This window comes from Colobus angolensis, unplaced genomic scaffold (assembly GCF_000951035.1).
Source record: "Colobus angolensis palliatus isolate OR3802 unplaced genomic scaffold, Cang.pa_1.0 Scaffold5, whole genome shotgun sequence".
Classification (NCBI taxonomy): domain Eukaryota; kingdom Metazoa; phylum Chordata; class Mammalia; order Primates; family Cercopithecidae; genus Colobus; species Colobus angolensis.
In genome coordinates, this window is record NW_012118487.1 from 28,484,970 (window position 1) to 28,510,695 (window position 25,726).

At 36.0% G+C, this 25,726-nt stretch overlaps 1 protein-coding gene across 3 annotated transcripts in view; it reads right to left on the minus strand.

Annotated features, from left to right (window-relative positions):
- RAPGEF2 (Rap guanine nucleotide exchange factor (GEF) 2) overlaps nucleotides 1–25,726 on the minus strand; it is a 167,595-nt gene that overhangs the window by 8,782 nt on the left and 133,087 nt on the right. For 2 of the 3 annotated variants that reach the window (XM_011959696.1, XM_011959695.1), the window contains exons 6-20: nucleotides 20,813–20,965; nucleotides 20,370–20,534; nucleotides 19,343–19,450; nucleotides 19,046–19,249; nucleotides 18,834–18,942; nucleotides 18,164–18,410; nucleotides 12,715–12,872; nucleotides 11,830–12,070; nucleotides 9,374–9,757; nucleotides 8,219–8,430; nucleotides 8,005–8,128; nucleotides 7,351–7,374; nucleotides 6,079–6,302; nucleotides 4,424–4,633; nucleotides 1,476–1,628 (exon numbers count right to left, since the gene is read on the minus strand). In XM_011959696.1, the coding sequence (XP_011815086.1) occupies nucleotides 1,476–1,628; nucleotides 4,424–4,633; nucleotides 6,079–6,302; nucleotides 7,351–7,374; nucleotides 8,005–8,128; nucleotides 8,219–8,430; nucleotides 9,374–9,757; nucleotides 11,830–12,070; nucleotides 12,715–12,872; nucleotides 18,164–18,410; nucleotides 18,834–18,942; nucleotides 19,046–19,249; nucleotides 19,343–19,450; nucleotides 20,370–20,534; nucleotides 20,813–20,965 (2,716 nt within the window). Of the gene's footprint in view, nucleotides 1–578; nucleotides 702–1,475; nucleotides 1,629–4,423; nucleotides 4,634–6,078; nucleotides 6,303–7,350; nucleotides 7,375–8,004; nucleotides 8,129–8,218; nucleotides 8,431–9,373; nucleotides 9,758–11,829; nucleotides 12,071–12,714; nucleotides 12,873–18,163; nucleotides 18,411–18,833; nucleotides 18,943–19,045; nucleotides 19,250–19,342; nucleotides 19,451–20,369; nucleotides 20,535–20,812; nucleotides 20,966–25,726 lie in introns of all 3 variants that reach the window. The other variant, XM_011959694.1, reaches the window with a different exon arrangement.

The window sequence follows — 25,726 nt, forward strand, 5'->3', positions numbered from 1 at the left end:
TGTGGGTCAAGCTAGTCTCTAACTCCTGGCCTCAGGTGATCAGCCTGTCTCGGCCTCCCAAAGTGCTGGGATTACAGGTGTGAGCCACTGTGCCCAGCCCTATCTTGATGTTTTTAATGAAAAAAAATCCAAATCTTCTTTCTCAATATTCATTTCTTTTCTCGTCTACATTACTAGCGATCTCACGTTACTTAAGTATTTATTTTATCTTATATGCAATGCAAATTTCTTCAATGCCACTTACCTAAGAAAAACTAAAATCTAGAGCATCTAAATGTTGCCAATTTAAGTTTGTTCTTTCAGTATATTGGTAATTCCTGATTTATTTTTTAAAGGCTGCACAGGTCTTGATAGGATTTAATGTGTTCATTTATAAAACGTCTTTTTATAAAACCACACTGCAAGATCTGACAGATAAGATTTAAAGCCTTCCCTGAACACTCTGCTAAAAAAAAAATCTTCAGAAAAATAAATCACTCAGATGGAGCACTTAACATATGGAGGAATTCTCCCATTTTCATTAACTAATGAGATGATTCCTCTCTTTCCCACCCCGTTTTTGGTTCTATAAACCCCACCTATCCCATAGGTCCGTGGTGCATTGTTATTCTTGTTACTGTTCTCACTTCCAAGAGAAGAGGAGGAACTGGTTAAGTCCAGCTGCCCGGAGCCAAAAGATCTCAGCTGATTGCCACTGCCACCTAACAACAGGATGAGAAAAGAATTGAGATGCATCCATGTAACAAGGACAGGAGAGACTGATACCCATACAAAATGCACAGATGTCTGAAATATCCACCAAGTAAAGCAATACCTGTTGTGTCAGTGAAATTTAACAATGTATTAAGCCCTTTTGGCCTTCCTTTAAGGAAAATTAAGTCCTAGCCATTTATTATTGGCTTACACTCATTCAGTTAAAAGGGTAGGAGGAGGAAGAAGCCTTAAGAGTTATGCAGCAGAAAATTACCTACTCTTTTAATATGAGAAGGTATCAACATAAGGAGGTGACTCTGAGTACCTAAAATATAGTCTCTTTAAAAATAAAACAAGGTAGCAACCAAAAAGGTAATCAAGACCTGTGTTAATACAATGAAAAAATAAATCAGGAAGATATTAGTTTTTCATGTTTGCAAAGCCCTCTTCTCTGTATTAATGTCATAGAACCAAATTTAGTTAGAACAAATTTTAATATAAAAAATTCTTTGTATATTTATCACGAATAAAAAGCAAATGTGTTTTTAAAAGGCTTCTTATAGTTATAAATTTAATACTATTTATTGTAAGTATAACATTTTTAAAAACCACCATTCTTCCAAATTTATAAACTGAGGGAAAAAAAATCCATTGGGCATTACATATGAGCTCATCTTAAATGACGATAATGTTAAGAATTATGTAATACATAACTCTGGAATTTTCTACAGCCAAAATGTATAGGTTTCCATACAAGAAAACAAAAAGTAATTTAATTCTACCTTTCCTTGGAGAACTCTGTGGAGAAGTAGGAGGAGAAGAAAGCTGCGAAGACGCATTTGATACTGTGTCTTCAGCTTGTTTCTTGTGACGTTCCAAACTTCCTTCTTCAGACAAAGAAAGAATTTTCTTTAAAGCTTGTGGAGAGTTTATGCCTATAATAGAAAAAAAAAACCTTCAATATGTATTTTCAAGTCTGAAAATAAACACCATTTATGACTAAAAAACTCTTTTGTGCTAAGATTTAATATCATTACATTGAGGTTCAACCTATTTACAATGTAAATGTTCCTTGTATTCTTCATGGTCCACAGAGTAAGTGCCTACAGAAGGCATGAGATACATGTAGTTTGGTTTCAGGCTGATATCTGCCAGAGTACCAGAAATAGTTTGCTTTTGATATTTTACATTAGATTCTAAACTCTGAAGTAGTCACCATCTTTATTCAACAATATATTAGGCAACAATGAAGAAAAAATGGACAATTTGGACACACTGAATTTAGGATGGAAGTGGCACAGCTAGATATGTTTATTATTAGAAACCAAATTTGAGTTGGAAACTGTTTTGTATCCTTGGAGAGTGGTAGCTCAAGGGAAGTGAGAATAAAGGGAGAAGAGTACAGAGGCAAGAGCTAAGAGGAGCTAACCAGGAAAGTGAATGAAGGTGCTCTAAGGAATTCCATGCAGTTAATACTTGATCAAGTAAACAGATGAAAGAGAAGGGCGGAAGAGACCATGAAAGTGCTGTGTCACAAAACCTTGGAAGGTGGTTTCAGAAGAAGGAAGTGAGCCAGCACCATGTGTAGGATCCAACAGGATGAGAGTGGAGGAAAAATTATTCTATATGTCAATGTAAGATGATTTCCCTCCTCAAAATTATTTTTCATAAATGAGGAAGTTACACTAAAATATTTTACAAAGCCTCTCATATTATTATGAGGCACTCTCAATTTTATTTTGAACAACAAAGAGATATTTGGGAAGGCACTACAGCCTGAAACCACCTCAGATTAGTGTTAGTCAGTAAAATTTAACAAAGATTTAATCCTTCATTTCACTTCATGTAAGCAGTCTGATGTTTTAATACAATCTTTTTTAAAAAAAAACCTTTTAAAGTAATACTTTGATTACATGTAGAAATCATATACACAGGAAATAAAGCTAATTGAATGGGTAGTTTTGATCTGGAAAAAATTTCCAAGGCCAGCATTACACACAGATTCAAAAAGTACTATGTTTCAAACCATGTGGACGGATGTGAAGATGTTATGCCTGAGAAAGCTGTGTTAGATACTTCAAAAGTGGTCCCAGTGATGGACAAAGACACCAGTGTTAAAGATGTAGAAAGTATATAGAACAAAACTCTTTCACAAACTGGAGTGGGGGAAACACCCGCAGCATCTCTAAATTAGTATTTTATATACTGTGACTTTAAATGTGTATGTTAAACTAAATAAATATAAGACAACAAATGATATTTCATCCACATTTCTAAAGTTCATAAATGGAACTAAAGACATTTTGAGAGCTATGGCTTCAGAAACATGGGGGATAAAGCTTTATACTCAGACACATCTACATTATATTAAATATGGCTAATAAGCTGTTTTTAGCTAAAGTGAAGACTGATATTCTTCCATATGAGAAGTTCTGCATAAAGAGGATACTACAGAAGTCAGACTGCAGGGGATTCAGGAATGCATGCATATTAAAAACATAATATATAAAGAAACACATAATTCAATGTGTTTGTGATGAGGGGATCAACACAAATATTTGAAAGGAGAAACATATCAAGGAAAGGTGTTCTTTTCTTACTCTCCCCCAATATCAATAAAGAGGACACTTGCTGATCAGATGGAATGAGGTGAGGACACAGAGTATGTGAGAAGTCTATGAAATGACTCTTACCCCAGCCATACAGATGGGCTGTAACTGTGCAGGGACCTAGCTATCAACACCCAATTTTATCTAAGTAAACTCTTTCCTATCTATGTATCTATCTATCTATCTATCGATCGATCAATTGATCGATTGACAGAGTCTTGCTCTGTCGCCCAGGTTGGAGTGCAATGATGCAGTCTCGGCTCACTACAATTTCCACCCCCCAGGTTCAAGCAATTCTTGTGCCTTAGCTTCCCAGGTAGCTAGGACTGCCGGCGTGCACCATCATGCCCAGCTAAGTTTTGTATTTTTCGTAAAGACAGGGTTTCGCCATGTTGGGCAAGTTGGTCTCCAACTCCTGGCCTCAAGTGATCCATCTGCCTCAGCCTCCTGAAGTGCTGGGATTACAGGCGTGAGCTACTGCCCCCAGCCTACTATCCCTTTATTTTTAATAATTTATTTTTTATCAGTTATTTCATTCACATATACGTAGAAAAAAATAAGCTGTGCATTTTATGAAAAATTATTGTGTCGTACCACTTCCACAAAGGGGCTAAACTACTAGATGTTTTTCTTTTCGTAGGAAAAATGAAGTGTAATTTAGCTCCTCCATACTCAGGAGTTAGTAGCTTTATTTTTCCCCCTAAGCTATAGAATCTGTGAGTCAACAAATAAGAATTTACCTTCAGACAATTCATTTAACTTAAAAATATTCTGCTTAAATCCCAGCAGTTCGTTGGTTCTAAGGCAAAAACCAGTTTAAATAATGTAAATGAACAAAACATCTTCTGCACTCAGCAAAAATTAAATGGACACATAACTTCTCTAGTAATACCCCGTCGTAGCAAATTAGCATGATTAAATGAGATATTACTTATAAAAACAACCCCTTCCATTGGCAGTCAGGTTTAACTTGCTGAATGTTCAGGTTTTATTAGGAGCTAATAATTAACAGAGAAACTCAAATATATTAGACAAAGTTATCCAAGACAAATACTTTCTTCCTAATTTGCAAACCATGAGAGTGAATGGCACCAAAAAAAGAAATGAATGTAATCACTTACCAAAAGGTGGGAGATCCTTTACGGGCACTTTCTTCCGTGAAGGATAAAGGGACACGGCGGGAACCTGCAGTCCCTGGTTGATTTTATGTGCTGGTGGTGGCTGCTGCTGGGGCTGTGGCAGGGACTGAGCTTTCTGCTGTGACCCTGCCCTTGGAGCTACCGGAGAGGTCTCGGATTTGACAGGCTTTTTGTCACCAGGATTCTTAGGCACTGATAATTGTTTGGGTTTGAAAATAGAACAAAGAATTTTAGATGCTAGTAGCTATGTAGAAGATAATTTTAGAACTGTGTGAGCATTTTCTGCAGTTAGAATACTAAAATGCACACCTTTCGTCCTGTTGCCTTTATGAAGCACAGAAATGGATGGGGGACCCTAGTTACAGAAAATATTAGGTATGTGGCAGGACAAAGGTATCTACTTTATGAAGTCAGCAATCTCAAAAGATGATTATACTATTAAACACCCCATTAAAAATATAGAAAAATGTGGGTAGTTCAATATGTTATATCCATGTATATGAAAGACACAAATACATGATAAAAGCTACAACAGACAAGTCATCAGGCACTATTTTTCTAAAATGGTGTCCCAAATTGTTTGACAAGTATGTGCTATGTTTTTATTTAATAAATGCTGCCAACTGCAATCTATTTACTACCACATTCCTAGGAAGTAGAATTATCTATGCAAGCAAACAGTAGCCAAAAATGCTTGAGTATTATACTGAGTATATATTTTGTGGTAGATAAATGGCAAAGCAATTTAGGACAATTAAATGTTGTACATGTAGTATCTTAATATGCAAAACTCAATGACATATGTATGCTTCCTCCCTTTTACACACCTGGAAGCTAAGGATTAGGGAGGTCAAGTAACTGGCCTAAGCCTGCATTGCCAGTAGGAGGAGACAAACAGGATTTGAACTCAGACCACTCTGACTCCAGAGGACAAGCTCTTCACCATGACACAGTGCTTCTACAGTGTCCTGGGTAAATCTAATAATCCAAATCTTCTCAAATCACCTATCTAAATTAAATCCTATAGAAGACATCTTCAAACCTGCCCATAAAAGACACAGGAGTGTACTGAATGGAAAATGCCTTTGTCCTATAAGTCAAGATGCAGATTTAGAAAAAAAAAAAACTGCCCCATTTATAGACTAACCAGATTTTTAAAGGCTATTGTGGTTCATTGTGGAGCAATGCTCTAACTGGTAGGTGAATTTGTTGTTGGGTGTTGTCTGGGCTAGTGGTTAAAAGGCAGCCAGCACACCCAACTTTATGCCCCGACTCCCCTCAGGTTGCCCATAATTTGGGGGCACCTTTGTGAGAACACAAGACACATAATTGGGAGCCACATCTACATATGCGCCCCCTGCATGTGTACTGGCTGTGTCCAGGTGAAACTAAAGCAATGGGTTGCCCTAGATGTGGACAGTGTCATCCTCCACACACTAACCCAGTTGACCTGAGGGCCTGGCCATGCACAGTGCTATCCAGTATTCAATATTAGCATCAAGGGAAAGACTAGTATATCTCATGATTGCCAGCTCCCCCTCTGCACTAAGCCTTATTTTGTCACTGCCCATATCACTGTACAGGAAACAAATCTGCATTCTAGCCAAAGTCGGCAGCCACTTTAAGGAAAAACTCACATGTGTTGGTTGCTGGCTCACACTGCAGAGATAATGTCTGAAGACTCTCCTCGTCCATTTCTAGCTCCAAATTGGAAAGGTACTGCTTCACTTTTCGAGCCATTTGGGCATCTTCATAAAGCTTTTTGGCATTGAGAAAGGAACTACGACGTACCCGCTTTTTATGACCACCTGTCTGAGCAACATCTAGCACTGTTGCGTTTGTACTACCCTGGCTGAGAGACCTGGAAGATGAAAAGGTAGATATGCAGCTCACTCTAGCATGGGAGTACTTTATCTATTTAAAACGTGCCAAGACTGATATTAATATTCTATGTTCAAAAGGTCACATGCTTCATTCCAGTGAGTAAACTGTTACACAGGAATATAGTATAATATAGATTTAAGAAATTTAGTTAAAAGAAAATTATACATAATATACATATAAAAATATATGTTTGGCACCTGTTCAGTTCGAACCAGGAAATTCTTTTCACCTCTATAGAGCATTTAAGGCAGTTCTCTCACAGATGCCAGAAAATAATAATTACATATAAAAGCTCATTCAAGAATACACAGCTATAATCATTAAGATTTACAACATTAAGATTACTTCCCCTAAAGAGGATATTATACATATATTGAAATAAAATTAACTAAAATGTTCACAATTGTCTTCTTATTCCTTGAGTTGAATGTAGTGAGTTTTTAAAGTAATACGGTCAATCTGTTAATAAAACAATCATGCAAATGTAAACATATATGTATGGAAACTATTGAGCACATGAATTGTTAAGAATTATTTTTAAAAAGGATTGGTTTATACAGAATGAAAATAGTAGTTAGTTGAGCTGTAAAAAATCTGGGTTTAACACCTGGGGGCACCTATTTTATATTAAAAATATTTATTTCTCACATATCTGTGAAATATTTTAATTGCACAATTTTTCCTTCTAATATCCTTCCTCCCCTCCCCCTACTTTGAGCGTTCTGCATTTCAAGACACACCAATTATATTAAAATAAAATCTTTCTAAGAGCTCAGAAAAACTGGCCTATAGTTCCCCAGAACAGTCATCAATCATTTCACAGCTCTCATGGATCATGACTTCAAAAGCAAAAGCCCCAACAGATTAAACTTGAAGTCAGTTTGCCATCTGAAATTCTGCTACAGCAAGAGGGTTAAGGGAAAAAATGCAAAAATGCAAAGCATCAGAAAATACAGCAGGTAAGAAAACAATACAATGAGCAGAATAAGGACTGTGTGTGGGTATGCAAGGTCTCCACCACTTACCCCAAACTCCGCCATTTCTTCTTCCTGTAAGTGAGAGCCATGGAGATTGAAGCATGGGTGTAGAAAGAGAGACAGAAAGATCACAAGCTCAGAAAGAAAGGACTAGACTTCTGGATAAGCAGTTCTAGAAGCCCACAAACATTAAACTGCATAATGACCTCACACACGCAACTTTACTAGAAATATTTTTCTAGCTTAAAAGACAAATATATTTAAATTTTTTGTTCTAGAATTAAGACCAACTTTTCTCTCTTTCACTGAATTAATCACTTTTTTACACTGCTAGCTAAATCTGTTGTGTGGATATGAAGACAAGACTATTTCCGGTATTTACATATTTTAGTTCATACTACTAGTTATGAGTTTTAGCTCTACAAGTCAGTGTTCTGAGAAATAAGAAATACATAATTGTGACTATTACACTGAAAATGTCTGAAGGACAAACTGTTTTTACTGACAGCCAAAAGAACACTTTTACACACAATAAGACATTTATTCCAAATTAGAGCTCACAGGTGACTCTTAGCACATCCTACTATAATTTCTGCTGTAGGACAAATATAAATACTCAAACTTTTAAAAAATCATTTATTGGGAAGCTCTAAATTTAACCTTCTCTACTCTCACACGTAGCATTGAAGATGACATACTCACCGAGTCCTGAACATGAGGGCTGGGTCCATGTTCACTGAAGCCATTCGGCCAACGTGACGAATTTCTTTTGCGATCATCCTTAACTTCTCAAAATTGACCAGCCCGTCTACTTTTGAGTCATTTCCTGAAATCGACAGAGAAGAAAAAGGAAATCACATGGCATTTATTCTGTGCTTCTCCAAGCCAAGCTGGAAACCCTCTGCCTTATGTTTACCTTCGTGAAGGAAGGTGAGATCCTTCTTGATAACTGGAAATAGAGGGATTATGGGTGGTTGTAGGTTTTGACTATTGAGAACATTGCGATATTTCGCCATGTTTCTGGAAGGATCAAACAGGTCTTGGAGATCTTGAAATAGTTTTTCGTATTTATTGGGAAGTTTCTCCCAGGTTGTTCGCAGTCTTGCCACTGGTGCCAGGTTTAGGCCACTGAGAGGAGAAAAAGAAACATGATATAACAACTAAAGTAAAATAGTGTACAGATTATTTATTGACACATAACACCTCCTTGTTTATGCTTTATATGCATAACAATTTACAGAAGGCTGCATAAGAAACTGTTCATGATAATTCTGGGGAATGAGATGGCACAGGGAAGTAGGGTCAGGGTCAAGCCAAGGCATTTTACTCTTCTCTTCCCTATAGACCCTCCTCATCTGTTTACTATCAGCAAAACCATCTGAATATAAGTATTGATGCTTTGTTTCCATACATAGCAGTATGTATACATACCAGTGCTTAGCCCATAGCGGCCTTTTGATAAAACCGACTGAGCAAATATCCTCTAGTAATAAAATAAGCTATGATAGTAATGAGAGTATGACTAAACTCTCAGACAGAGAAAATGACTCATTTAATAATCACCCTCAATAGCAACATAACTAATTGTTGCCATTTTTTTTCTTCTAACCTCAATCTAAGCTCTTAAAAAAGGGAAGAAAATTAACATTTCCTGGCCATCTGCTTTGTGCTATTTGATGGAACTCCACATACAGGATATCATTAATCTTGTTGATAACTCTTTGGGGTATTGTTATTTCCACAGAAAAATAAACTGATACTGAGAAAAGTTGAAACAAACTTGAAAAAAAAAAAAGTGGGGGATATAGATTTTCTGAGCTCCAAATCAGAACTTCAGATGCTACCAAAATGTTTCCTGCTTAATGGCTTCTTCAAATCTCTTCAGGTTGGCACAGCTGTTTTTTTGGTACGAGAGATTTTAAATTAAGGTTAGGATTCAGAGAAAAAGAATTGTCCCTTATGAGTCAATTAAAATCTACTGCATTTACACTAATTATACGATGTTCCTGGACTGATATATATTTTAAATCTGTGAACTGAATTGAATCTTAAGAAAAATGTGTTCTCTTACCTAATGATTGCAAACATTGAGTTAAAATTCTTGCATTCCCTACAGTGCAGTGCTATCTTGATGAAATGCTTAATGATCTTCATCCTCTTCAGCTGGTTTGTTTCTCTGAGAATTTCAGACGCTACCCAAAATGTTTCCTGGTTAATGACTTCTTCAAATCTCTTCAGGTTGGCACAGCTGGTTTTTGATCTGAGTTTAAATAAATCATCTATATATTCAGTAGGTTCAATGTTGCGAAAGAGTTCAAAATTGCGCATAGAGAGCTGTGTGGCAACTTCCACAGTGCTGAGCTGAAGGAGGGAAATTTGACTCTCTCTCAACAACTCCTGAGCATCTTCATCAGAACACAGAGTTTCTGTTTCCATGTTGTTTTTCAGATAATACCTGTGAAAAACAGAAACGTACCAGAGTCAAAGCCTACGCAGCAATCTCATGATATTCCTTGAAAGAATAATGCTACTTTTTATGGAAAGTTAGAGAGAACACTGATTTGAATGATGGAAGATTTCTTTTCAACCAAGACAGAGAGCGCAGCTGCTGTCTCAGGTACCAGGTCACAGAACTGCCTATCCAGAAGTAGGTGGTAGAAACAAACAAATCACATGGAATTTCACTTTTACTAGCTGGACTTTCTTTCTCTCCTTTCTTTTCCTGCTTTTGGAAGTATTTTACCCTTTTTGCTAAAAATAACAGAAAATAGCCACATTTTTAGTTTAAAAAGGAACTAGATCCTAAGGCAGGAAGCAGGAAAGATCAGACACAAGTAGGTCATCATTTTTATTTTCCCAATAATCTGTGATTATTGATGGGCCCAAACTGTAACAATCCAGGTTTACTTATTTATTCAAATACCTAAGAAACCCTAAGCTACTTCCCTCTCTATTTGATCCTATGAATAGAACAATCATACAACAGGTTAACTTTAAAAAATCTGGATTTTCATAAAAACTCTGCAGTTAAGTGGATGGTAGGTATTATACTTATTTGTCAGAATAGGAAACAGGCTCCTAAAGGTTGACTAGTTAATGCCAGTGCAAAAATGAGAACAGAGGGCTGGAGCTCCTTCTCCTTTTAGGTAATTTGTTGAAAATAGCATTAAGATGTTTGTCGTGTGTGTGTGTTTGTGTGTTTGTGTGTGTGTGTGTCTGTGGTACGGTGGTGGTGGTATTTTTTTGTTTCGTTTTTCTTTTTTAGACACATGCTTTCTCTGTGAAATTCCATAAACGAAAAAACAGAATGAGCACAGTAGGGGCCCTGCTAAAATGTTTTTTTGTATATTTCACCAAGACAAACACATATGACAGAAAAGATATACTTTGCACCCTTGATTTTCACAGATTTAACATTCTCCATTTTGATTACTCATGAAGCCCATGACATACCCATCTATAATTTTCTTCAATAATGAATGTGAATCATGAATTTATAGGTCAGTGGAGCTCTGTAAAACTACTGTGGTTCCAGATATATCAATGTGCATTAAAATGGTAACTGGAAAAAACAGAGCGACTAAAACAAAACTATTTGCTAGTGTTTGAAAACAAAAGTGAAGAGGCATAAGAAAGTTACAGTTGATGGCAAGAAAATCGAAGTTTTGAATGAATTACATACTGGTTTAAACCTGTAACATGGAAAAGTCAGATACAGCGAAACACTCCGTAAGTTAAAAACAGAAAGAATATGATTTATGGAACTGCTTAATTTTCAGTGTAGAAACCAGCCATTATGAGAACAAAACAACTATTTTCTTTTTCAACTTGCACTTATTGTGACTTGAAGATAAAGCTACATACACCTAACAATGAAAATATCATTGAAGAGAATAGTAAAATCGGATACAACATTTTCTTGCAAGTAACATGTGTGATATAAGCACTTCTGCAGCAAAGGACCAAGCTCTGTAGCAAGTAAAGTTTGGTTTCAGAGTTAAGAAGTGTATTTCACAGCACAATGTACAATAACAGGCAGTAGTGGCCAACCACATTGTCATAGATGCCTCTGCCTAAACTAAGGAAGCTCCTAGAAAAGTTGGGTGTGCAGGAGCAAATAACACTAGAATATTATTAGAAAACGTGCCTGTGAATGTACCTATCCGAAGGGAAGACAGCACCCGCGTTTAACTCTGTGACTTTATGTCAAGCATACTCTCGCCTTCCAAACCAGGACCCTAAGGCAAGCATGAGAAGTTACAGCACGCATTGTGGCAGTCAGTAACAACCTTCAGGTCACAGTGCCCTTGAACAAGTTCCTAAGAGATCCTTGTTAGGGTCCGTAGTCGACTGTGTGCATTTGCTTTCATACAGTAATTCTTGGTGAAAGGAAAAAAAAAACAACTACTTTTTAATCTGCAGGGGCATTTACTCATTTAAAAAACACTTTGAAAACTGCTCATCTCTTAGACTTTGATGTGGGTTTGAAGAGGGGATAAAGAAATCAGTAAGGTAGACAATACATACCTTCCACTCAGTTGTATTCTGTCAGCAAGTTTGGAAAGCTGATCTGGAAGCCTTCTTTGTTTGATTACTCCCTCAGGTGTGACAGAGACCTCACATAGTGAATATTGATCCGGGGTGGCAGTAACAGCAAACTCCCTGATAGCCTGAATAACCACTTCCTTTGCCGTAGTGTCCTTACTGATCATGATGTAGCGGCTTTGCTGATCAGCCTTAAAAACCCTTAGCACTTGATCTGGCAAGTCTGGGGAAAGAAAAGTCACACATAAGTAGAAAGAATTTTAATATATGGCAATGCAATTAACCAAAGTAACTGGAAAAAAGCTCCCTAGAAAAAGCAATGCTGAACTTTTACCTCTCCCTTACTCTAGGTCTTCCTCAAAGAATCAGTCAACCTACATGCTGTTCTGCTGCAAGAACACAACTTTCCCTAAAGATAACAGATTGATCTACAGACACCAGCAAGCACATCAGTAGACAACAGCAGCACACGAGACTGTCATGCTGGCATCAAAGAAATAAAATGTAAATCCAGAGTTAATCTTTATTGTATTGAAAAGTCCATTAAATAGACCTAAAATATGCCTCTTACTCTATTTATTTGATATGATTTAGTAATCATGGCATGGGATGCATTATCTTCATTTTATGAAAGAAGAAACAAGTTCAGAGAGAGAATCTGCCTATGGCCATATAAAAATATTGTGCTGAATATAAAGAGAACTGGTTCCAACACCTGGTTTCAAGAATCTTGAAGTTTAAGGTTCATCCTTACTCAGCATCTGATATAATCCATGACAAATGAAGAGAGAGAGATACAACATGACCATGATGTTAGAAATAAAAAGATAACTACAAGAAAACAAAAGAAGTGCTGGTGATACTCACCAGGAGTAGTACTGAAGTCTAAAATGCGATGATGTGACTGCAATAAATCAGGATTACTGGAGGATAAGGTTCCACTGACAGGCAATGCAGCTGGGATGTGCTTTGTCTGCCTTAATCCTACTATGCTGTCATCCTGAGACTGACCAATCCCAATATCACTGAACAAAGAGGAAAATTAGAAAATTATCAGCAAGTTAAAAAGCTGTAAGTCATCACTATACAACAGACACAGACCAAAAACCGTATTCCATTATTTTTGCAGCTAATGTAAAAACATCATTAATAAATGTGGTTGAAAATTGCAAAAGCAACTACTGTTTAAGTGTATCTGACTCATTTTGCTGTTTTTGTTTTGCTCTGTTTTTTTTTTTTTTTTTTAGACACAGCATCTTGCTTTGTTGCTCAGGCTGGTCTTGAAACTCTTGGCCTCAGTAGTGATCCTCCCACTGCGGCCTCCCAAAGTGCTAGGATTACAGGCATGAGTAACAGCACCCAGCCTCATTTTGCTGTTTCTTAAGTGTATAGTATGTTTCTCTAAAACCTATGATTTTTCTAAGTAGATAAGTCATAACAAAAATTAGTAGTTTCTCACCATAGAAATGTATTAAAAAAAATAAGCTCTAGCTTCTGATGGAAATGGATTTAAGAAAAAGTACATTAAAAAGAATACATTTACCTCACTCAACTGATAGTTCTGCATCAGAATGATAAATTATTTTATAATTTGACCTTCAATAGTTGAAGAAATTGAGTAAAATGAAAAGAGGAGGAAAAAAATTCAAAGTGTCCTAATGTTATTTTCCAATGCTTTAGAGAAAAAATGAGATCACTATGGAGTCCAATGTAAGGAGACTCTGACACAGACATTATTTCTTGATTATACAGAGCACAAAAAAACAGTGGTGCATGGTGACATTTCCTAGTATCAAAGAAAAGGCAACAGAAATCCAATGACTCACTTTTAATTCTCCGATTAAAATTTCTAGCTACCCATTTAAGTATCCAGAGAAATACTGGTTATTATCGACAGCAACAAACTCGTTTCCATTTATAAAAAGCCTGTTACTGTGAACTCTTGAAACACGATTTAACAATATGTAAAAAACTATTTCTAGAATGAAGGGTCAACTGTTTCCAAAACAAAACATCACATAAAGCAATAAGCAAACACACACAGAAATAACTGGGGTCACAAGAAAATGGTTATAGCTCAGACTAGTTTCTATAAACACCTTGAAATAAGAGGAAAATTATATTAAGGCTGGAATATAAACTAAGGTGTCATGAATAAAATGAATAAATTTAGCATTTATTAGCCGTTCCCACATTAGGGCTTGATAATAACTACTATTTTTAATGGCTACGCTAAAAAACAGTAGCATTTCTCCTCTTTACTTTTTTTTTTGAAAATGGAAATTATAGAGGTAAATAAGGGCAAAAACATTTTATAAAGACAAAAATTAAATTAAAATTAGAGACAATTTCACAGTGTATGAAAAAGACACTTGCACATGTTTTGTTTAGAGCAGCACAATTCACAATTGCAAAACTATGGAAGCAACCTAAGTGCCCATCAACTAACGAGTGGATAAAGAAAACGCGTTTACAGCTACACCATGGAATATTACTCAGCCATAAAAAGGAACAAAATTATGTCTTTTGCAGCAAGTTGGATGGAGCTGTTGGTCATTATTCTAAGTGAAATAATGGTGGAAAACCAAAATCCCTATGTTCTCACTTATAAGTTATGAGTAGGCAAAGGCATACTGAGTGATATAATGGACTTTGGAGACTCAGAAGGGGAAGGGTGAGGTGGGGGCCAGGGATTAAACAAAGCTACACATTAGGTGCAATGTATACTACTTGGGTGATGGGTGCACTAAAATCTCAGAATTCACCACCACTATATAATTCATCCATGTAACAAAAAGTCACTTGTACCCCAAATGCTATTGAAATAAAAATTTAAAAAATTAAAGACAATTTCAGTGTGAATTATTTCAAATTCATAGGTCAGTCTGGGACAAAATTACATTTCTATGGAAGCATAAAACAGGCATAAAGACTAAAAGTAATAACACTCTGTAAAAGATGAAAACTTTCACGTTAGTGGAATTTTATTTTTCAACCATATAAAGCAGTCTCTGCCAAAAACCTGCTGTGTAATACATGACACGAGACCATTATTATGGGCTCAGGACAAAGCATAGCTGACTGGGCCACTCTGGCACAAAAGGCTACAAATATTAGCATCTTGCAGGCACACCCAACCTTTAAAACCCGTTTCTCCGTAACACTTTAACACCTTATGTGATGAACTCCCTTTCTACTCTCAGTTTCTTCATTACTCACCTACATCTCTGTCATCCACAGACATGCGGACGCTCTTGGATTGAAACTATTTTATATCCAAGACCTAATTCAGAAATATGCCTTTCTGGGCACATCCTCTTATGATTCTACCTCTCCAACACTTGCCTTGTTACTGAAATTGTCTTTCAATCTTTGCTGGTTTTATAGTGTACTGACTTACTCCTTCTTGTCTCTGGGTTCATTAGTCTTTTTCTACTTACTTGGCAATCAAATCTGAATTCTGGGAGTTCAAGCCCCACCTTCTCGTTCCTCTCTATGCACATCGTTCGATTGTGCCTACCTTGCCAATTTGCCATTATCTAGCATCTTAGCTTCTCTAAGGCTGATAACATTTGAGGAAAAAACTCAACAGTATACTCTATCTAGACTTCTCTAATTACTAGCTTAGTAGCTTTGTCAAAAAAAAAAAATCCTCATAAACAAATGATAATTTCTAGAAAAGTGTAATAGCTAGTATAGTATAAAAATAGATCCTACAGCTTAGTGAAACTTCCTTTATTTTTTCTTTGCAATTGCATTACACATAGGATTTCAAATAATTTTCTTTCTTTCTTTTTTTTTGAGACGGAGTCTCACTCTGTCACCCAGGCTGGAGTGCAGTGGCCAGATCTCAGCTCACTGCAAGCTCCGCCTCCCGGGTTCACACCATTTTCCTGCTTCAGCCTCCCGAGTAGCTGGGACTACAGGCGCCCGCCACCTCGCCCGGCTAGTTTTTTGTATTTTTTAGTAGAGACGGGGTTTCACCATGTTAGCTAGGATGGTCTCAATCTCCTGACCTCGTGATCCACCCGTCTCGGCCTCCCAAAGTGCTGGGATTACAGGCTTGAGCCACCGCGCCCAGCCCCCTCAAATAATTTTCATGATAAATCTTTCAATGAGTCATATTATTTTCCTAAATACAAATTATTTAAGATGTTTCCTCAGTGTTTTAAAATCAACACATCTAATTATTCTTTTTCTTTTCCCTTGTCTAGCTTTAGAGTATTTCTAAATACACATAGAACAAAATTATACATAGTATTCTCATATTGTGTTCCTTTCCAACATCCAGTATTTTTGATGGATTACATCCCAGTTCTTACATGTCACATTTCTATTTATACTTGCCAGGGTCATACCAACTTTTTTATAAAGGTTCTTATTTAACTCATGGTCAAATATGACTCTAAGATCTTTCTTTGTTACTGTGCTGTTAATAATTCTGCACTTAGGACTGGGTGTGGTGGCTCATGCCTGTAATCCCAGCACTTTGAGAAGCCCAGGTGGGTGGATCATTTGAGGACAGGAGCTCGAGACCAGCCTGGCCAAATAGCAAGATCTTGTCTTTACTAAAAATAAAAAAAAATTAGCTGAGCATGGTGGTGCACACCTGTAATCCCAGCTACTCAGGAGGCTAAAGAATGAGAATTGCTTGAGCTCAGGAGGTGGAGGTTACAGTGAGCAGATCCCAGTAATTGCATTCCAACCTGGTTGACAGAGCAAGACTCTGCCTCGAAATAATAAATTAATTTTAAAAATCTGCATTTAGGTAATTCTTTTCATCCATTTTAAAAATAAACTTTTTCCATCCATTTAAAAATAAGCTTTTCATCAAGGAGGCTTATTTTAAAAATTGATTCTTATTTTCTGTAAATGTCAGGTGCCCTAATTCATTGTCTCTTAGAAACTTACTCAATATAAATATCCTATTGAGTCTATAACTACTACTCACTGCTTATCCTTAGGACTCTGCTATAGAAGCCTTCTTCAGCTGATACAAAACCACCAATCATTACTCTATAATCGGGACAACTCAACTAATCAATAATATATTTTAAATCATATTTCTCTAATCTGTAGATGAAAATTTTATCTGAAATGGAGTTTTTTTAAAAAAGATCTGAAACGGAATTTTTTTCAAAAAGAAAAAGAAGTGTTTGATATAGTCCTGCATATCTACTGCATGTCTTTAGACCCATTAATTTATCAAAGAAAGAAATTATATGTTTTAAAGTTATTATTTAACATTGTAGTTTGGGGACTATATAACTAAATGTAGCACAGTGAGAAATGGCTGACAGTAATCGAGTTCTATAAAACATCCCTAGACTCAAGAAGGAACTAAAATGAAGAAATAAGCAAGCAAACAAGCAAAGCTTAAAAAGCATCAGAAATACCTGCAATTTTGTCTAGCCTGGCTGAGCTCCCGGCATAAATAAATAACCAAGAAGAAATTCAATACACCTGACATTCTGACCACTAAGTTGACTGGGAAGAATGAAAGGAGTTCTGTGCTTGGTTGTTGATGCCCTGACAGTAATTAAATAACTGAAAATAGAAGAGAGAGGGGAACATAGAGAATAATAGGGATGAATAGTGGCAACTGGATAAAGCAATGATTTGATTGGTAACGAGCAGATGCTGTTGGTAAAGAAGATACCCAGAAACAAAATATAGTAGAGAAAGCAACTCTAAATCACCACGGAGGAGACAGGAGGCAAACATACCCTTACTTTTAAAAAGTCCAAACCTGCGACTGGGCGCAGTGGCTCACACCTGTAATTCCAGCACTTTGGGAGGCCAAGGCGGGTGGATCACGGGGTCAGGAGTTCAAGACCAGCCTGGCCAAGATGGTGAAACCCAGTCTCTACTAAAAATACAAAACTTAGCCGGGCGTGGTGGCAGGCGCCTGTAATCCCAGCTACTCGGGAGACTGAAGCAGAAGAATCACTTGAACCCGGGTAGCAGAGGTTGCAGTGAGCCGAGATTGCACCACTGCACTCTAGCCTGGGCAATAAGAGTGAGACTCTGTCTCAAAATAAAAAAACAACAAAAACAAAACAAAAACTCCAAACCCCCCAAAAATAGTTCAAATGAGGAAATGCTAAACTATCTTTAAAGAAGATTGGGAGTGGCCAAATAAGTGGCAAAAACGAGATTAAAACAAATTTGATTGTTTAATTACTTCTTCCAAAATAGCTCAGTAATAAAAACCTAGAACATTTTCAGACTCATGCAAACATTAATTACATCACTACCTTTGCATATCATTTTAACAAAACAAAATAATGCACAGAAAACATAGGCAGATGCTTACTTGTATGGTTTCTGTGGCAAGATACTGATCCGAGTCTTGTCGAGTATCTTTTTCAGCTTGTTCCTTCCTCCAACAGTGTTGGCTTTACTTTTTTTATTCACTTTTTCAAGTCCTATCACCTGTTCTACATCTACAGCAAGATCTGGAATGGAGTAGCGACTGGCCTTTTTGATGTCACCAATTTTAGGAAGGTGGGGGGCACCATTTCTTTTCTCTTCTGACAGCCTTGTTAGAAGTTCTTTAAATACTAAAATAAATGAAAACAGAAACACCACATAATGGCAATTAGAAGATATCAGAACAATTCTAAGGCAATTGTGGAACTTGGAAATACATGAGAAGTACAGACTTCAGTTATCAAAACTGCAAACCTGCAGAAAAACAATACCACACAGTAAATGAATTACGCCAAATCTGCTTAGTATGTTGCTCTATCAAAATAAGTTTAAAAAGAGTAGTACACTCTTTATGGGTATTTTCGTATTTATCAATAAAATATTTCAGTTATCCATAAAGATACAGATTCAAAATATATTTTATGGTCAAGTCAGTAGCTTTTTATTTAGATCGAATCTATGCTTTTACCATATATGCTTTCTTATGATGTTTGAAATACTGGGAAAAAAAAAAGGCCAAAAGGAGAAAAACGAAAAGTATGCCAAATACTTACCAAATAAATTGGTTTTCACAGTGATAGATAAATGTGTGTTATTTCTAAGAATTTCCATGGCTTTTGACAGCTGAATGTTTTCAAAGTTTTGGCCATTTACTTCTAATATCTAAAAATGAAATCATAAAATTAATGTATCAAAACTGACTGGAAAAAAAAAAAAAAACAGACACCAAAATTCACCCTTAAATCTGAGTTTAGAAATAGCATACCTGATCCCCCCGTTTCAAGCCTGCTTCAGTTGCTTTGCTACCTGAATCTACACTGTCAACAAAGATTCCAAATCCCTTCTCGGAGCCTCCAAGTAAGATAAAAGGCAAAGGAGCTTCTCGGGATGGTTTTGTCAACGTCATCAATCTTCTTTTAGCTTTAGCAGCACATGCGATATTCAACAGCCTTAGGTGTCCACCCATTTTCTGTAAGAGTTCAGAAACAGTAGTGTCAACTCAAAAACAGACTGAATAAAATGAACTTGACGCTGGTCTTAAAAAAAAACACACAAATATTACCTCTCTTTCCAGATTGTTTTCAAATTCTTCTAAAAATCGAGTCATTGCAGGATCTCCTTCAAAGTCATTGAAGTGATTATTTACCCACAATAATACTACCCGTGTAACCTGAAAAGTCAATTATTTTCAGTAAGTGTCCTTTTTAGTGCCAAAAATGTGATTTAAAGTCATTCCAGAAAAAATATCCAATTTTCAAACACTTTACCTAATAATAATAAACAGGAAAATAAATTAACAATAAAATCTTCAATGAGGATGACCCTCTGAAAATGAATTATTTTTACTTTGACTATAGACTTCATGTTGCTTTGCCAGGAAAGGTTCTGAGTCTGCGAGGGTATTTAACCTAAAACTTGTCTAACTTTCAAAATGCATTTGAAACAGATCAAAATAAAAGCAAAGGTGTAATAAAACAAAAATCAGCTAACACAAAAGACAGAAACTAGAAAGTAAAGGTAGAAGAACAGACTAGACAAAGAGAATCAATGCTATTAAGCCTAGAAAGCTCCGTAAGGGTACAGAATATAAAAGGAAGGAGATAAGATAATATAGTTTATCATCCAATCCGGCCTTAGAGCTCTCAAGAGCTCTAGATGGTTTCCTTAGAATTATAATCCTGGGGCCTACAGAGAGTGATGACTGCCATAAAATGCTGCTTTGGTGCCAATTTAAAAACTGTAACTTTTATCTGTTGTACACTGACTACCAAACTAGAAAATGCAGATTCCTATGGAATTCAGATGTTTGACTATGTTTTAACACACTCCCAACAGAACTTAAAAAATGTTTAAACATTTGGTGGCCAATTTATTGGCCCTTGTATTTAAAGAAGACTGAACTAATATTTTGTTCATATTTCTAAGTCTGAACTAATATTTTTGTATCATCTTTTTTTTTTTTTTTTTGCTTAAGAAGTACATTCTCCTATTTCATTACATTAATCTGGACATAATTGCTGTGACAAATATTTACATGTTTACATTTTAACGTTTCATATTTAAGAACCAAAATAGAATATATTTCCAACCTTATCCCTGAGGCTCGGGTCATTAAACCACTCCAATAACTTTTTGCCCACTTCCATTGGGCTAGAAAGAAAAGTCCTATAGGTCAACAGAAAGTCTTCTATGAATGTTGGATCTACTACTGAATGCTCTTCTACCAAATGCATTGTTAACCTTTCTGAGGTACCCTGTAACAAAGAAAAGGTTTAATTACTATATATATATATAAATATGTAACATTTATATGGTACTGGGATTTCAAACATTCAACATAAAATGAATTGGGTAGTAACACAGTTAACAATAAACGAAACTGCTATTCATCAGGAGATCATACCTAAAGATTTTTCACAACTGATAACCTTTAAGAGATAGGCTTAAAAATGAAAAAAATCCTAAACTGCCACAACCAATACTACCAAAAAAATTCCTTCCCTTGGGAAGTAGGAGTGGTCCTGCGCCCTACCTTGATGACAATGTGTCCCTTTCTTGTTCCAGTTCGATCAAGTTCTCGGTGTTCTTTCACCATAACAATCTCTCCTTCCTCTTCAACTTTTTGCATGTTCTTTTCTACTTGGTTGAGAATACGGCAGTAATCTTGCTGGGCTATGCAGACAAACTGGAATAAAACATAAGTCACATGTTAATGATAAAGTGCTTGTAAAAGACTTAGCAGTACTAATAATTCAGTGTTTTAATTATTTAAAACTGACATTTTTCCCTGTCTTTCCCATACTTTCTAAATTAATGCTGTAATGAACCTTAATCAGACTTCTCTACTTTTAATGTATTTCTTCCTCGGTCAAGAAAAGTTTCATTTTTAGAGTATTTATATGTATTTTACATTCAAAATCCTAACAATTTTAAAAACCAAAAGACAAAATTAGAAGATAGCTTTTTCATGCTTCTTTCACAGTTAAAAAACATTGCAGTGGGGGGAGTGGAACTGTAGGAGAATAGATGTAAAAATTATCATTTAGTGAATTAAAAGAATTTGAAAAAGCAACAATTTTTGAATAAGAATGATTTTCATGAAAGATACAAACACTCAAAGATACCTATGGAGTAGACATATTTGCTAATTATATTGATGAAACACCATTTTAGAAAGCTTGTTCAAAGAAGGTCAAAACACAAACCACATATGTGTTATAGCTCAAACCATTATCCTTATAACGGGTATTAAGGGTAATCCTTGCTCTTAAAGAAAAAGTTAAAAATCTGTATATTAAGTCATTACTCTCCCTGACCCCAAATATAAAAAATTTCAGAGCTTAGGGCAAACCACTTAAGAAATTACATTTCTTACAAGTTTTAAAGAAAGTTAAGAATGAATGATAGAAATCAATTATAGAAATAAACTAGAGGTTAGTGAGGAGACAAGAGATCATTTGGAAATGGAAAGAAGCATGGTATTTCTTTTTCTCCTTTAATGTGAAGAAGATGAAAAAGGAGGTGGTTAAAATTATATTGTAAACCAGATAAAATATGATGCAACCACTTGAAATCATGATTTCATAGGGCATTTAGAGCTCTGATAATACATTATTTTTATATTGCTCATATGAATTTTTAAAAAAGATACTATACTAAGTATTATGATAATCATAATGACATCTTCATCATCACCACCATCACCATCACACTGTGGCAGCCTTATGGAACTTTTTCAATTCATCCTCCTAATCAAACCATGAGGAAGGTGCTATTATCCTCATTGTACAGATGAGTAAACAGCCCGATGTCTCATAACTACATGCCGGCCACTTTAAAATAAATTACACATGCACATCAAAATCTTGGAGGGAAATAAACTGTTAATATTATTTCTGAGCAATGCAAATTATGAGAGACTTTCATTTTAATATCTTTCTATATTTTTCATGCTTTCTGCATAACCAATAGATTTTAAGTAGAAGAAGCAGTTTATAAGAGGAACAGCATATTGCAGTATCATGTTTCTCCCAGAGTTGGCTAATCTCACTAGTTTTTCTATTATGCATTTTGAAGCAAAAAGTTAAAAATCAAAAGATATAGGCTTTTTTTGTACTAGTAATTATGTATACTTTAATTATATTAAAAATACTTTTAGAGCTCTGATACTACATTTTTAAAAATACTGCTCATGGTATCACACTAATTATTTCTGAGCAATTTCCTTAACACTGACCACAGGTGTACAATGTTTCAAAGTATATGATCCTTAGTTTCTTATCTAAAAAATATTTTATTTCTTTGTACACAGCAGCAAAATTATCCCCAAATACATAGAAGAGATTTAGAATGGTTTTATTTCCAAATAATTCTAGGTGTTCTTTCTTGTGCTCAGTTTTAGAGAACATAATTAAATACTCATCTTCTCATTTATCTTCTAAAAAAGAAATACATCCCTGAATTCAACTGAATAAGTAGATATAAGGGAAAAATGCTTTTTGAAGAGAAATGTACTAAAATTAATCTTGACTACAGACTTTTTTTTAATTAGAATACATTTGATTTGAAATTCTTAGTGTCTAGACAGACATTTTGGCATTTATTCTGTAGCAAGCTGAAATACCATCCAGAAAGGAAAAAAAAAAAATCCCAAACTGAATTTCTAATATGGTCATACAGAACTGGCACCTAAAAAGAAACACATTTTACATGAAAATATTTATCTTTTTTAAACAAGCAACTTATTTTTGCTATAACAAATTTATAGCTCTAACATGAAATTCACAGGTAACATTTAATTTTAACTAATACGATGAAGTCAGTTGAAAATCTTTGGAAAAAAAATTTTTTTTTTTTGAGAGAATCTCACTCTAGCGCCCAGGCTGGAGTGCAGTGGCGTGATCTCGGCTCACTGCAACCTTCAGCTCCTGGGTTCAAGTGATTCTCCTGCCTCAGCCTCCCAAGTAGCTGGGATTACAGGCGTGGACAACCATGCCCAGCTAATTTTTTGTATTTTTAGTAGAGATGGGATTTCACCAGGCTGGTCTCGAACTCCTGACCTCACGATCCGGCTGCCTCAGCCTCCCAAAATGCTGAGATGACAGGCATGAGCCATCGCACCTGTTCAGAAAATCTCTGAATTGCTTTACTGAGGTTTTAGGTTTCTGTAAATCTCATGGGTTTCAGATTGCTGTAAGCCCATGAAAGTACTATATGATCTCAGTACCCTGGTATGAAATAAAAATTCAAATAAGAATTCACTTAAAGTCAATGGCAGTTTATATCATAGGATTATTTTCCTTTGGGCATGACATTATAATTTGTATTTAAGTAAAACATTACAGATGATGAATGAAATAAAATTAAACTTCAATCCATATATAGTGTAATCAATTTTCAATTTATCCACAACAAACTGTTTTCTCATCCAAAACTGCTTCTTACATTCTAAGTGCTATTAGTGCCTATGATTCCAGGAAGAGGTGAATCTAACATAGATTTGCTTTAAGAGGTTAGATCTATTTAAACTGGCACTTTGCAGTCTGTGAGGGAAATTCATACCAAATTGTTCACATAGGTATTCAAGTGTTCATTCCCCACTTGAAGGGTGGAAGGCAGGGCTAAGCAATGCCTGCGTGTCACTGGCGGGCCTAAGACACAGGCAGTGGAGAAGACTAAAGGGAGTAAGAGGGTAAAAGAGGAAATGAAGAAAGGGAAACAGAAGAAGTGAAAAAGAAAAGAAAGAGGTAGGTATATGTGGGTAATGCCTGGTTACCCACCAATTACCAATTGCCTGGTACCACAGGGTGTGTGTATCAAGCTCTGAACTTTGTCCTTTCATACCAGACAGGGAGTAAGAATAGACACTGAAGAGGGAGAACTGGAAGAGAATACAAAGAAGGGACCCAGAGCAAAACAAGAGCTTGACCATGTCATAGGATCCAAACAAATAAATCTTAAATTTAATCCATTCATCATTGTGTTCTTAGGCTTAACATGAGCTCAACCATCTTGCTACAGAAACCAATATTCATTTTGAAATTCCCTGAAACATAAGATAATGATGACAAAGCCTATACAAAGTTGTTTTTTCTTGGTAAAGATAGCATCATTTTTGTTCATTTCACTCAATACCTTGCTTCTCTACAATATGATCAGTAAAATAACAGAAACTCACAGAGGCTATTTTATGCATGAATAAAAATATGGTTCTCACCGTTTCCTTTACCTCTCTCAACAAGGAGATGAATTAACATTTGTATTTTCTGACAGATATATGACATTTTAACAGAATTACCTTAAAATGGTATCCCAAGCAAGCACTTACATTAAACTGCCAAAATTCATTCTCCATCCCTGTTTAAGGAATTCCTTAGGGATAAAATGCTAGGCCTGAGCAGATGGGTCAATGGAAGTACAGGAACGAAATCCCTGATTTAACATATTCCTTTTACAGTGGTGTGGAGTGGAGCAGAAAGGAAGACAGGGACTTTCTTTAGCAGGTACCTCAACCCTTGATCCTCTTCATAATTAACTTCATACTAGGAGCTATAGGAGCTAACTTCATACTAGGAGCTATATACGGTTTTTTTTTTTTCTTTTTTGAGACGGAGTCTCGCTCTGTCGCCTAGGCTGGAGTGCAGTGGCACGATCTCGGCTCACTGCAAGCTCTGCCTCCCGGGTTCACGCCATTCTCCCGCCTCAGCCTCCCAAGTAGCTGGGACTACAGGCGCCCACCGCCATGCCTGGCTAATTTTTTGCATTTTTAGTATAGACAGGGTTTCACCATGTTAGCCAGGATGGTCTCGATCTCCTGACCTCGTGATCCACCCGCCTTGGCCTCCCAAAGTGCTGGGATTAAAGGCGTGAGCCACCGCGCCCAGCCAGGAGTCTATATATCTTAATCAGAGTTTTATTTTGAATTGGACTCTTCCCTGCTGACTATGTGGGTTTCCCACTAATCTTTCACTTGGTAAATAAATTAGATTCTCTTCCCTAATATAACCCCTACTTCCTCTTCCTTTTCCAGAACTCCCAGATAAATAATGTTACCTGGTACATTTGACAAGACTTAAGCACTCTGTAATATTCAGTCATATTACATTTCAATCAATTATCCTGAAACATTTCTATGCCGCGTATCATTTCAGTCTCATACTTACAAAATTTCTAACAAAAGAGTTTGGCTAAGGGGTATTAATGTAATGGCTGAATTCTCAAAACAAAACAAAACAAAACAAAAACTTTTACTTGCCCTTTAAGGACACACACTCTAACTCAAACACTATTGTAATTCCACTATGTAGAAGGGTTCAGGGAAGAACTGAGAAGACAGGAGACAGGAAAAACCTTTAACAATTTGCTAGCTTGTTTTACCTCAGTTTAGATTTAGTTTTTTTTTTTTTTTTTCCCAAGAGTACAATTACAGAGCTGAAATTACAGAACA